At 42.0% G+C, this 15,257-nt stretch overlaps 1 protein-coding gene across 1 annotated transcript; it reads right to left on the minus strand.

Annotated features, from left to right (window-relative positions):
* Positions 1–13,984: 13,984 nt before the first annotated feature.
* Positions 13,985–14,953, minus strand: BNACNNG59600D. The gene has a single exon (XM_013836159.3). The coding sequence runs from the start codon at positions 14,484–14,486 to the stop codon at positions 14,109–14,111; it is 378 nt and encodes a 125-aa protein (XP_013691613.1). The 5' UTR covers positions 14,487–14,953; the 3' UTR covers positions 13,985–14,108.
* Positions 14,954–15,257: the final 304 nt, after the last annotated feature.

A 15,257-nucleotide genomic window follows, 5' to 3' on the forward strand; every position in this document is an offset into this window, starting at 1 on the left:
AAATTGTGAAGTGCCTACTGACTTTGTAGTGCTTGAGATGGATGAAGAGCCTAGAGATCCTTTGATCTTTGGGAGACCTTTCTTGGCGACTGCTGGAGCAATGGTGAATGTGAGAGATGGCACAATTGATCTCCACCTTGGAAAAGATCACATTCTCCATTTTGATATCAAGGAGATGATGAAGAAGCCCACAACTCAAGGAGAAATATTCTACATTGATGAGATGGATGCCTTGGCTGATGATTTCCTTGAAGAGTTAGCGATTGAGGACTCTCTCAACAGGCCCTGACCATTGAAAGAGAGACCCAAATGATTGAAAACAAAGAGAGTGATGAGCTAGTAAGAAGGCTAGATGTTCACCTTGAGGAGGATGGAGAAGATGAGTTCATGGAGTTGCCACAAATGACACAACATGCTGCCTCAGCAGACATTCAAGAGAACCTCCATCAAGCTGATTGGAGTGAGCTCAAGGCACCAAAAGTGGAGCTTAAACCTCTTCCCCATGGTGTAAGGTACGCTTTCCTTGGACCTAATGAGACATATCCTGTCATTGTGAGTAGTGAGCTGACTGAGAATGAATTGTCTATGCTTTTAAATGAACTTAAAAAGTATAGAAAAGCACTAGGATACTCACTTGATGACATTAAAGGAATCTCACCATCTTTGTGCATGCATAGGATACATCTAGAGGATGAATCTAAAACTTCAATTGAACACCAAAGAAGATTAAATCCTAATTTGAAAGATGTTGTTAAAAAAGAGATAATCAAATTGTTAGATGCTGGTGTGATCTATCCTATCTCTGATAGCAATTGGGTTTCACCTGTGCATGTAGTTCCTAAAAAAGGTGGCATAACAGTTGTTAAGAACGAAAATGATGAGTTAATACCAACAAGAACAATAACTGGACATAGGATGTGCATTGACTATCGAAAACTGAATGCAGCCTCTAGAAAGGATCATTTCCCTTTACCATTCATTGATCAGATGTTAGAGAGGCTAGCTAACCATCCTTATTATTGTTTCCTTGATGGATACTCTGGATTTTTCCAAATCCCTATACACCCAAATGACCAAGAGAAAACGACATTCACTTGTCCTTATGGTACCTTTGCATATCGAAGGATGCCATTTGGACTGTGCAATGCACCAGCAACATTCCAAAGAGCAATGATGTCAATTTTCTCTGATTTTATTGAGGATGTAATGGAGGTGTTTATGGATGATTTTTCTGTATATGGTTCTTCGTTTGCTACTTGTTTGTCAAATCTTTGCAGGGTATTACAGAGATGTGAGGACACTAACCTGGTGCTCAATTGGGAGAAGTGTCACTTCATGGTCAATGAAGGGATTGTTCTTGGACACAAAGTTTCTGAGAAAGGAATTGAAGTGGACAAAGCCAAGATAGATGTCATGGTTGGTCTAGCTCCACCAAGAACAGTGAAGGATATAAGAAGCTTTCTGGGTCATGCCGGTTTCTATAGAAGATTCATCATGGATTTCTCTAAGATAGCTAGACCATTGACCAGGCTGTTATGCAAAGAAGCTGCATTTCACTTCGATGAGGAGTGTATGGAAGCTTTCAAAAACCTGAAGAATGCACTCATCAGTACACCCATAGTTCAGCCGCCAGATTGGGATCTCCCCTTTGAGATCATGTGTGATGCAAGTGACTTTGCTGTAGGAGCAGTCTAGGCCAGAAGAGAGACAAGAAGTCACATGTGATCTACTATGCAAGTAGAACACTTGATGAAGCTCAAGCTAAATACTCTACAACTGAGAAGGAGCTATTGGCCATTGTCTTTGCATTTGAGAAGTTCAGAAGCTACTTGGTTGGGTCAAAGGTGACTGTCTACACTGATCATGCTGCATTGAGACACCTCTTAGCCAAGAAAGATGCAAAACCAAGACTGTTGAGATGGATTCTGCTGCTACAAGAGTTTGATCTTGAGATCAAGGACAGGCCTGGAGTTGAGAATGGAGTAGCTGATCACCTGTCCAGGTTGAAGGTGGAGTGTGGAATCCCTATTGATGACAGACTTCCAGAAGAGCAAATGATGGCTATTCATGCAGTGGTAGCTGTTTGTGAGACGGGAAAGAAACTTGAAGAGGTGAAGGCAGCTGATGAGAAGGGTCCTTGGTATGCTGATATAGTCAACTACTTAGCTACTGGAAAAGAACCATTGAACCTTGAAGGTTATGCCAAGAAGAAGTTCTATAAGGATGTGAAGAGATATTATTGGGATGAGCCTTACCTCTACATACTTTGTAGAGATCAACTCTATAGAAGGGCAGTGGCTGAAGAAGAAATTGATGGGATCCTTACACATTGTCATGGATCATCCTATGGAGGCCACTTTGCTACCTTTAAGACGGTTGCAAAAGTCCTACAAGCTGGATTTTGGTGGCCTCACATGTTTAAAGACACCCAAGACTTTGTCTCAAGGTGTGACTCTTGTCAAAGAAGAGGAAACATCACCAAGAGGAATGAAATGCCTCAAAACCCCATCCTAGAAGTTGAAGTGTTTGATGTCTGGGGTATTGACTTCATGGGGCCTTTTCCTTCCTCTTATAGCAACAAGTACATACTGGTGGCTGTAGATTATGTCTCTAAGTGGGTGGAAGCAATTGCAAGTCCAACCAATGATGCAAAGGTGGTTCTAAAAATGTTCAAGAGCATAATCTTTCCAAGGTTTGGGATTCCAAGAGTTGTGATCAGTGATGGAGGGTCTCACTTCATCAACAGACTGTTTGCAAACCTCCTTAAGAAGAATGGTGTGAAGCACAAGGTTGCAACTCCTTACCACCCCCAAACAAGTGGTCAAGTTGAGATTTCCAACAGGGAGATCAAGTCCATTCTGGAGAAGATTGTGGGGGTTACACGGAAAGATTGGTCCATCAAGCTTGATGATGCATTGTGGGCTTATAGGACAGCTTACAAGACACCTTTGGGGACTACACCTTTCAACCTTCTCTATGGAAAATCTTGCCATCTACCAGTTGAGCTTGAGTACAAGGCACTATGGGCAGTCAAGTTGCTGAACTTTGACATCAAGAGCGCCAAGGAGAAGAGATTGATCCAGCTGAATGAACTTGATGAGATAAGACTTGAAGCTTTTGAAAGTTCAAAGATCTACAAAGAGAAAACAAAGGCTCTCCATGACAAACATATCCTGAAAAGAGACTTTAAAGAAGGAGATCAAGTTCTTCTATACAACTCCAGACTGAAACTGTTTCCAGGCAAGCTCAAGTCAAGGTGGTCTGGTCCTTTCAAGATTAAAGAGGTTAAACCTTATGGAGCAATAGTTTTGTGGACTTCTGATGGAAGAGAGTTCACCATCAATGGACAAAGGGCGAAGCTTTACTTGGGAACCAAATCGGAAGACCTGGGAGCTTCAATTCCACTGTCTGATCCTACCCCGGCCTAATCTAAAAGGAAGCAAAGTCAAGCTCGGGACTTAAAACAAGCTCACTTGGGAGGAATTCCCATGGGTATCCTTGTAAATATTGCATTGGTATTTTCATTTTTCATCTTATTGCATAAAAAAATATAAAAAAAAATAAAAAAAAAAAAAAAAAAGGGAGAGAAGATGTGTGCAGGTGCTTGATCGGTTCAGTTTTGAGCAGGAGTTGTGCATGAGAGCGAGGTCTCACAGCGACACCTCAAGGTCGCTCCACCTGGGAGCGAGGTTTCAAGAGCGACACTACAAGGTCGCTCGCGATTTCGTTGCCGGATCAAGAAAAACCGCGCCAGAGCGAGGTCTCGGAGCGAGGTGGAAAGGTCGCTCCATCTGGGAGCGACGTTATGGGAGAGACACCTCGTAGTCGCTCGCGTATTGATAAACCGGAGCGACACACTAGAGCGACACCTTGACGTCGCTCCAACTCAGAGCGAGGTTTACAGAGCGATACTCCAAGGTCGCTCGCGGTTTAGTAGAAGCACGACGCAGGGAAACTACTCGGGAGCGACCTCTCCCAGCGACACCCTCACGTCGCTCCCGCACCGGTCCAGGTAAGTTTCCTAACTCTAAACCCCGGTTTAACTCAAGTAAACCGACCCTAACCACCCTAGACTGAACCGGACGACCCTAAACCTACCCCAACCCCCGCGACTCCATCTCTATCACTCTCCCTTCCTCTCAAAAACTCACAAACTCTCTCAAACTCACCCACACCAAAATTCCCAAAACCTTCTCAATTCTCACCCAAATCAACTAGTTCTTGTTTCTAAATCCAAGCTTTCGCCCCTGTAGTCTATTCTTCACTACCCATTCACCATTTCCTTTCATCCAGAGCAAGGTATTGAGTTTTTAAATTCAAATTCGTAGGTCCATGAACCCTAGAATTTGAAAGTCGAAATTTGGTTCTTTTCTTGCTAGATTGTGGTGAAATAGACTAGGGAAAGTTTATCTATCAAGTTGGGTTGTTGAATTAATGGTGAAATTGAGTTTAAATCGCACTTAGGCAAAATTAGGATTCATGGATTTGGGGGTTTTTCGAATTTGATCTTAATTGGGTATGTTTGTGGGTGGACTAGATGCGTTAAGATGTTACATTGTTGCATTGTGTTGAACTTGAGTTTAAACTGAAAAATTCACCTGTTAAGTTCACTTTTGCAAAAATTTGATGCTGAAAATTCTTGCTTTTCTTTACTTCCATCTACTTATCCCTTTCCAAGTTTGTAATTTTTCAGGTTAAAATGGTTAAGAAGACAAAGGGAAGGTTGGAAGCTGAGAGGCAAGAAGCCGAAAGTCAAGAGTTTGCACTAAGAGGAAAAGCTTTAACCAGCGAGCCAACTGGCTCAGGGACGCAGAGGACTGTGAGACAGCAGACGTTGGCTGCAAAGAAATCGAAAGAACACGAGAAGAGGGCAGGAAAAAGCGTACCAGTTCCCACCCATGAGGAAGGTGAAACTGAGAGTGAAGATGAGCCGGCACCTACGAAGAAAGCCAAAATGTCAAAGGGCAAAGGGGTTGCTGTTGATCGAGACAGAACGAAAACTCCATCTGTGGAGGAGCTATATGACCATTTGAAGAATGGAGTCACTTGGGCTCCAACCAGGTTTGCCGACCTCGGTTTGCTGAAGGAGTTGGGTCTAGAGTCTGATATTGAGACGATGCTGGGACATTTGAAGATGCCAAAACTCCTCACCATGGCTTATCCTTTCTACAAGGATGTCACTTGTCAGTTCCTATCCTCTCTTGTGGTCACTTACCATGACACGGCGCACGTGAGACAAGGATGGGGAAAAATCAGGTTCAAGGTCAATGGAAGAGAATTCAACATGAACTTCAAGGACATTGGGAGGGTCATGGGGTTCCAAGACCTAGAAGACCACTCACTTCCCAAGTGTGAGAACCTCCCCACAGAGCTCTGGAAGTTGATTACTGGAAACAAACACTCTACCGGGGCAGACAAGAACTCACACATCCGACACCCGTCTGTACGCTACCTCCACAGATTGCTAGTCCATGCTTTTTACCCACGGAAGCAAGCTGGTACGGTTACTGAGGAAGACATGAGACTGCTCTGTCCGGCTATCCGTCCCTACGCTCAACCTGGAGTGTTACCCCTTCCCAGCACTGACATCTATGCTACTTTTGGGATTGTCAGTTTCTTTGTGGGCCGTCTCGAGCACTATAGAGATTGGGCGTGGTACACCACTGATTCGCGCCCAAAGATGGGGATAGGCGGAATGATCACACCACTGCTCCAATTTCTGAATGTTCCCTTGGGAAAGGACGCAGCGGGGCCTAGGTTCATTGATGGCACCTACTTGAGGATTGCCACATATTTCAGTGGGATGTATGGGAAGGACTACGTCTACCACTACTACTTGCAGGGCAAGCCAGTCGAGGTGGTTCTTCCAAACCGGAACGTGACGAGTTTAGAGATACCTGGAGCTGTCAGCTTCAACATTCCCCAGGAGTACTTTCTCGGAGAACACGGGCCTCTCGATCCAATTCAAGCAGCTCCATCAAGGAAAAGGAGTGTCCCTACGCAACCTGACTCGCCTGTTGCAGACACATCTGAGCATATCTATGGACCTCCGCGCTACTACTTCAAGCCCCATGACGGAGTCCTTCCACCTGGAGCTCTCCGTGATGCTCACGACCACATTGGTCGTCTCCAGAGGTGGAACAAAGCTCAGGACAGAACGATAGAAAAGCTGAAGGATAAATGCAAGGCGCTAAGCAAGACTGTGAAGAAGCAGGCTAAGACTTCAGCCAAGTTCATGAAGAAAGTAGCTGATGTCTTAACTAGGGGAGGAATAGCTGGATGTAGCTCAGCCGATTTCGCTTTTGCGAACACCTCAAACCCCCAGCCTCCACCACCGCCTGATGCTCTTGGTTTCCCCCTCACTGCTGCGCAGCTTCAGCGTAAGTGGAGGAACCCACCCACTCAACCTTCCACTTCAGGCAACAAATCCCCATCCCTCGCTTCTTCAGACAGTGAGGACGAGATTCACGAGGTTGAGAGCCAACCATGGTATGGAGGCTCCGGTTCAGCATCCGGTGGTTACTACACCACCTTCCCTCCTGACGACGACGATGCTGGGGCATCTGCCCCCACATACTATCCATAGGAGGTACTTCTTTCTCTCCCTTGTACATACCATTTCATTTTTGCAAATTAGTTTTCTTCTCGGTATCTCTCTCTTTCCTTGAACACAGAGACTGTGTATCTAAAGTTTGGGGGAGGTACCAAGCATTTGATCATGTTTGCTTTCATTGTGTTACATTTGAGTCATGCATTGAACACCTATTTGCATAAAAAAAAAAAAAAAAAAAAAAAAAAAAAAAAAAAAAAGATTTTTCATTTAGATTGCATCATTTGCACCATTAGGAGAGTCTAGAGCATATAGGTTGCATTCACTTGCATTGGGAGCAATGATTTTAAATACCTTGTAAAGAACACTACGTTGCACCTGAGTATCCATGCACCTCTCGAAAAGACTTGTATGTTTCGAGCCTTGAAAACTCTTCTCGAAACTTATTGATTGTAGAAACTCAGTCTTTGAAGCCAGCTACAACCTTATTTGAACTGAATGAACTTAATGCTTCTTGCTTAGGGTCTCTTGTGTACTGAGTCATGGCTATACACACTTGAGTTGTCACATCTTTTATGCCATTCTTTTTGACAAACTCTAGTGGTAGACCACTCCCAAAACCTTTCCTTCCTTTTAAGCTTTCATTGTTTGATGAGTGAGGCCTTCTTCGGAAAGTTTTACATGTGCATAATGTTGAGAGTATCGGGAACGACAATGCTTGATCTTCATTTTTGCTGGATTGGACACTCTATTGTCTAGCTATAGGTGGGAGGGTGAGCGTTGTAATCATGATTTGGGAGAAATAAAAAAGATAGATTCTTGTGCTCAAGTGAATTGATTTATTGGGATAAGTAGAGAACCTCCAGCTCTAGTTTTGAAAAGTCTTGGCCCCCAACCAAAAAAAAAAAAAAAAAAAAAAAGAGAGAAAAAGGGGGCTAGCAAAGTTGTTAGGAGCTGAGAGACATTTTGAGATTGTGAAAAATCCCTTATAGATTTCAAGGAAAAAGAGCTGATGTTTTTAGAATCTTTTGGTGAGAGGTGTGAGTTGGGTTTGACATTTGAGAGTGAATGTGTAACTTATATGTTTGGGAAAAGGGTAGAACAATGGAGATTGAGCATTGTATGCATGAGTTGGTCCCTTTCTTAGATATATTATGTGCAATGTCAAGGCTACTTGTTTTGAGAGTAAACCACCTTAAAGATCATATGTTTTGAACCTCTTGAATCACTTGAATAAAAGCCTTCCCTTACCCAACCAAATGACTTGGACCAACTGACCATTTGCAAGAATTCACTTGATATCTTATGCTTAATGAATGTGAGAGTTGGCAGATCTGAATGTGTGGATGCTTGATGATGAGTGTAGGGACAAAAGGAGTTGAGATAGGCCTAGAGAAGCTAGAGTGTAATAAGAGAGTGTGCTAATTGTGTTTGCTAGTGGTGTTTCTTTTGGTTATGAGCTCCCACCTTCAACCTCTCTCCCTATGAGTTCTAGAAAGTTCACTTGTGGACAAGTAAAGAACAAGTTTGGGGGAGTTGATATCTTGCATATTTCTATTGTTTTATCCATTCATATGATTTTTGATTTAGCCATAGGTTGCATTTTGCCATATGAGTCCTTATCAGGTATTGGAGTACCACATGGAGTACTTGGAGGCATTTGGAGCTCAAAAAGGAGTGTTTAGAGTGGTCATTGGGCGAGCAAGGGATGGGAGCGACCAGTCCGGAGCGACACCACCAAGTCGCTCTGATCACCAGTCTGGAGCGACCAGCCCGGAGCGACACCACCAAGTCGCTCTGATCACCAGTCTGGAGCGACCAGCCCGGAGCGACACCACCAAGTCGCTCTGATCACCAGTCTGGAGCGACCAGTCCGGAGCGACACCACCAAGTCGCTCTGATCACCAGTCTGGAGCGACCTCACTAGAGCGACAGGGAAGAGTCGCTCGCGTATTGATCACCCGGAGACAACGAATCCGGAGCGACCTCTCGCAGCGACACAGCGAGGTCGCTCCCGAATCCGGAGAGTGAAAGATGAACACGGATGAAAGCCTTAAAGATCTTTTCTGAAGCTCAAAATTGGTGGAGACACTGGAAATTGAGTTAGCTTTCCAATGGAAGTGGTTTCAAGTCATTTGGAGCTGTATTGGATAAGTTATAATCGATTTACTAAAGGTGTATCAACCCTTGCCGGGGACCACTGGAAAGTTGATGGGATTAACCAACTTCCCACTTTCTTCCACCCACCTTACCTTTGCACGATTTTTCTTACTTTTATGTATAATATCTGCTTTCTTTTTATCATAAGAGTGGGCAAGAAACATCATTATCTAATTTTGTAATAATTTAACTTGTCAAAACTCTCTCTCTTTGAAATATCATTGTTCTTAGTGTTCTTGAGCTGTTCTTCAATTGTTCATCATCTGTTCTTGAGTTTTAATTTCGTTTTGCTTATTTAATCCTTGTTTATCTTTATTCTCTGTTGTATCTACTTGAATATGCTTCAATCTATTATGAGATTAAGTGTTTTCATGAAGATTAGTGAGTAGTTTCCTTAAGAATTCATGGGTTAGGGAGATTAGAGTAACTTAGTGAAGATCTATGGTGTTATTGTATTAGATCCTTGTATGAACTTGCTTGTTGAGTATTTTTAATGCTTGTTTAGTCTTGATCACTCTAAACCTGATTTCTAAACACTTCTCATCAGACATGATTAGATGAAGTGTTTGAATCAACTCAACTAAGCTCTAGTGAGATTAGCCAAGGACACTTGATGTTAAAATTGCTAGATAGTTATTAAACTTGAACTTAAAGATTGCTTGATTGAATTAAGCCAAAGACATTTGATGTTTAATGATTTCTAAGCAAATGGACATTTACCTAGACATAGGACTTGTCTAAAATTGTGTTTAGACTTAAGAGATTACTTTGATTGAAAGCTTGTCACCTAGATTGGATCTTAGTTACTTGAAGTCAATTCCCAATACCCATGGATTCACTTGTCTAAATTGATTAAAACCTTGTTGTATTGCTCTGTTTGCTATTGCTACTTGTCACACACTCACCACTATTGAATCTGCTTAGCTTAAGAAATGACTTGTATTCTCACTGATTCACATCACTAGGACTGGTTCGACATTCACCCCACTATACTACAACATTTGCAATAGGCAGAAAAACCTATTATCATTCATTCATTAAAACTTGTACTTGGACAGTGCAGTTGGATTGAGTTGGTAGCAGGCTACAGTTTGGATATTGCATACCATCTGGTAAAGACAACCAGGTGAAAAATTCCTTGGGCAGGCACATGAGCGATGTATCAGGAACCAAAGAGGTTTATGAGTTTACTGGGACATTTGGTAGTCTCAGATTGTGTGCCATTACTGTTGATGGAGAGACAGATGGCCTTGGGACTTTAGAGCAGGCAGTCTTGCTATGGAGGATACGCCAAGCGCATGTTAGCGTTATGTCTTTGTAAGACGATCGAGATGGGGAGTATTGGATATCATAAGTGTTGAGCGGGATAGTTTTGAGCGGTATGTACCTGTACCGAAACCAAGTTGTGTGTTTGACGATAAGCTGTTAAGAAAAGGTATCATACAGCAAATACATCACTTGTGTTTCTCTACCCATCGGGAACACCAAGGGGTACAAAGATATGAAGTGTGAACTATAATTGATCTAGTATGAACATAGTTGTAGCTTCATTGCGTCACAGTGTCAGACATGTCAGATGGCTATGACAGAGGATCAGTTATCTATCATGTTATTGTTGAGCTTGCTTTTGCCGGAGTGGAAATGAGGCATGGTGATTATGGACATTGTTATTGGATTTTAAATCACCATATGTGGAAATGATGCCACATGGGTAGTCATGGATAGACTTACCAAGTCAGCCCATTTCCTAAGTAATTAAGAAAACAGTCAGAGCTAATCAGTTGGAGCAGACCTACATTATTGAGTTTGGGAGGTTTCATGGATGTCAACATTGTATCGGATTGGGATTCAAAGTTCACGTCTACATTTTTGGAGTCATTCAGAAGGAACTTAGGACAAAGATCCACAGGAATACAACTTATTATCAGCATACAGATGGTTAGTCACAGAGGACTATTCAGACTTAGAGGACATGCTCAGGGATTGCGTCTTACATTGGGATGGAAGATCGGAAAACATTACATCGACAACTGTCGTTCGAGCATTGAGATGACACCGTATGAGGCTATTTATGGTAGGCCTTGTCATATACCACTTTGTTGGACCAAAGTGAGGAAGTGACATGAGTTAGAACTATTAATGGTTCAAGACATGGTATAGCAAATGGACATGCTCAAGGATTTGCTTTGGGACGCCCATGACGACATAGGATTTATGCAGCTAAGCGTCGTAAGGATTTGGAGTTACATATGAGAAATCTAGTATACCTGAAAATAATGACATTTCAGGGAGGACTTAAGACTCATAAGCTCAAGCAACTAAAATCGAGGTACATTGGAATGTATCCTCCGGTGGAGCGAATTGGAGCAGTTGATTGCAGTTATTTTATCAACAGTGTATCAGACTTCCAGGACGTGATCCAAGTGAGATCAAATTCAGATGAGGATTGACTATCCGAAGATTTTTTTCTTAGGATGGTATTGGACAGCCGACTCAGGATTTGAATTCGAGGACGAATTCCTCGTAGGTGGGGAAGAATTGAAAAGATCCAAATTTCGGCCCGGAAAAATTTAGCCCAGTAAGAGCCAATTACATTGCAGAAAACCCTAAATTTTTCTTATTTAAGAGGAGATTTCGTGGTGGCATCTGACAGAGACTTTTGGGGATGGCAAATCCCTGCCTTAACGTCACCGAAAGAGCCACAAATAGCCACCATGAAAGAGAAGCCATCCCACCATCCGAAAAGAGAGAGTAGAGCTCTGCAGATTCGTTTTGGGGGAACAGAAGTGCGATCGACCAGATATGAGTATTTCGAAGCTAAATTTTGAGGTTGTGTTCTACACTCATAGATCTATGTGTATCAGAAAGCAGATCGTCATTTGGAATTTTTATCTATGAGTTATGGTTGTTTCTTTGGGGCTGATATCTACAGATCGGATCCGCGAACAGTCAACTTCATCAGCGTTTTACCGTTGATACAGAAGGAACCAAGGAACGGACGAGATATCACTGGAAATATCTCGATGCCAGATTTTCAGATAATCTATCCGATCGTCAAATCGACGTACGGTTAGAAAGTTATTGACGTTTCGTCTTGGCAAAAAATAAAGCTATTGAGTTGCAGAGACATTTCCGACCAGTCTAGGTGTAAGTGAGAAACGGTCAACAGAAACAAAATATTTCAGTGTGAAATTTGTCAGTAAGTATTTAATTGTCTTATCTATCATCTCCTGCAAGCGGATCGTTATTCCGAGTTATTTTCTGAGAGTTATGCTTGTTTTCGTGAGAGGTGTTGGTGCAGTTTGCGTTTACGACCAGCCTGGAGATGAAGCTACTTTCGTTAAGAAAATGGTGTCCGATCGGAGTACACTTGGTGTCTGTGGATAGAGGACATATAAGACTACATTATGACCGGAGGGATCTAAAGGTTAACGGTCAGTTCTTGAGTTGTTCATCTGTTTGCTCTATGGTTCAGCTCTGCCAGAATATCATATTGATCTAGTTTCAGAGAACTCCGGAGTTGCTGTGTTAGAGCCGTCAAGGTCCATTCGGCTTTTCCTAAAGTTTCTTCAGAACCCGTGGCAAAGGTGAGGGTCTATTCCGTAAGTCCTGTACCAGTGTAAAATTCTCTCTATCGTAGTTTAGATTTCGAATCATGATCCGTCTGTTTGAATTAAGTCTGTTTCAGTCTTGATTGTTAGTTAGTTCATTCATTGCAAACTGGAACTAGAGGTCTAGAGGATTCAACCGTTGATTTGATTGTGTGATGTTAAGAGATGCGATATATATATGTATGTATACATAGTTATGAGTAGGGACTATGTGAGTGGGCGGGGGTCCAGAGATGTCTGGACTAGCGACGCAGCTTTGGCGGGCGGGGGCTTAGAGACGTATGGGCTAGCGACGCAGATTGTGTGGGGCGTGTGTGCAGAGACGTTTGTATTCGATGCAGCTTTGGAGGACAGGGGTACAGAGACATACTGTACTAGCGACGCAACGTATGTATATATATATCTGTATGAGGAGATGTGGGGTGTATGGACTAGCTATATGCTATCATCGCATTGTTTTTGTTGTGTTTGTGTGATGCTTTAGGCGTCTTGTTTGTTCATGCTAGAGCTAAACTTCCATAGTGGGAGTTCTATTACTCAAGTCAGTGTTTTGCGTGTTTAGCATCTCATACCTCACGGAGTAACTCCGCTGTTACTCACCCCTCATTTCCTTCCCCTTTCAGATGAGACTGACGAGAAGGAGTGATTGCTATCGGGCTGGTGCTTTGAGAGTTTTATTTCTGTCTTTTTCAGACTTGCGGTTTTTATGCTTTTATCGATATTTTTGGAAATTATTATGTTATTTGGATTTATGGTTAATTATTTTATTTATGGTGTTTGGAGACGATTCAGGAGGATTAATAAATGAGGATTTCAAGATTATTATTTTTATTATTTATTTTGGAAAATACGGGTGTTACAATTACCCAAGTTTAAGACTTGTGTTTCGTCAATAATTTGTTCACGTTTAGGATCAGATATAGTATCTTTTACATTATACCAGGCTTGACATTCACTCTTTGCATATCTAACTAGCTCGAATGGGTCCCTGTCAATACCTCTAAAATAGCTTGTCATTCCTTACCTTCCAAATGTACCAGATAATCTAAGGATAAGGGTCTCTATCCTTTGCTGGTTCTATAATACTATTTTTCCTCCAAAATAGATAGTCCATGTTGGCGTAGATACTCGAGATAGGGAAAATTTGAGAGCTTTACGGTGTTGATGATAATGTCCATGCTTGTAAGGCCGGTAGGTATTCGAAGATCGCATGAGTAACAGTTTCTTCTGGCTCACCTGGACAGTAGTTATCACATCGCATATTGCGACGTACCAAATTCCTTGTGACCATTACCTTCCTTGAGATTAATTGCCATATAAGATGACAAATCTTTTGTGGTGCATTAACCAAATGCCATCAAAAATGCTGTCAGTATATGGATATCACATGTCTGAACAACATGTGATTAATTCTCCTTTCTAAAACATGTGTCAGTGTCTGCTAAATCTCTGTAATGGGAATGTTATCCTCTTATGCAACTGGTTTTTCTCTCTTTCCATTTTAGAATTGGTCGTAATGTGTTTGTCAGAGGACCTGGCAAACGAGCCACTGTTTTTTGTAGGAGTATCCATATCGGTTATCCAATTCCAACAGAACCATTTTTTCTATAACAAAACCAAAACCAAAATTGTCCTAAAAAGAAATAACCAATCCACCCTAAAACGGTCAGTAAAGTATAGAATCGGTACATTTATTCTCAACCTTTTGTACGATATACACTTTTGCCTCCAATTGATATACAAAGTAGAACATAAACAAACAAAATAACAGCGTGCCGTCATCAAACCTAACAGAAATAACTCTCTTTGCTTTTTCGGGATGATAAGTTTCTACCTCCGACTATCTCCGACGCTGAAGCCTCTGCAGCGGCAATCCGAAGTTGATCAATCAAGGCATGTGTATTGCCTTCAACTGCAAGAATTTCTCCCAGCTGTTTACTTCCGATCACCACCTTCGCTTTCCAAACTCCGTTTCTTCTTTGCGGTGACACTTGAATTGTCGCGCCAACTCTTCTAGGGCTTAGTGTACCTTGTCTAACAAGGTACCCTAGAGTTTCCTCCTCCTTTATTGGCGGCAACGACCTGCAACTCCGACTTCTGTAATATTCTTCCATGATTGAAGAGCCACCAGCGTCGGAAGCTGCTCTTTGAGAGCAATTCCCCATCTTCACAGAAATTAAATATGAAAAAAGAAGAAACAGAGTGGAAACAAAACGTAGAGTATGATAAGACTATTTGTTGGTTCTTGATGGGTTTATTATATATACACGTATATTATTATGTATATGCTTATATACAAAATATAGTATATGTACAAAATATTATCATCATACAAGAAATATACGTATTGCATTGCATACGGACAAATAGTTAATATGACCCGTGAGGTTGTCACCAATAATGTGTTTGATTTCCGTTTATTAATTTTAGAGTTGCACCACCAACAGCGGACAGTAGCAGTATCATCGTTATTAACTTTCTTACTGTCAACTTAGAGATAATATTTATTATTTTTTTGAGTTTTAGGACTGCTTAATTTGTCGGTAGGAAAGGAATATCAGAAATGAGATCCCGTGACCTTATATAGAAGTAATATTCATTAACTCAGCCGTCATCATCTGGTTCACCTTCTCACGGATCACGGGGGTTGTTTTTAAAATGAGATAAATGCAACTGCAAAGCATAAAACTGTAATGACCCACCACTCCCACCATCTCCACTTCTTTCTCCAACCCCACCACTTCCAACTTCTTCTCCACCATCTCCACCTTCTTTCCCACCACCTCCATCTTCTTTAAAATTAAGAAAGAGAAAGAGAGAGAGAGAAAGAAAGAGAGAGAGAAGAAGAAGAAGAAGGGAGAAAGCTCACCTGAGCTCGTCGCCGGAGCCACCACATGCCAGACCGTTGAGCTCGCCACCACCATCATCCGCAACCA

Source organism: Brassica napus, chromosome C2, assembly GCF_020379485.1.
Source record: "Brassica napus cultivar Da-Ae chromosome C2, Da-Ae, whole genome shotgun sequence".
In the NCBI taxonomy this organism is placed as follows: Eukaryota; Viridiplantae; Streptophyta; class Magnoliopsida; order Brassicales; family Brassicaceae; genus Brassica; species Brassica napus.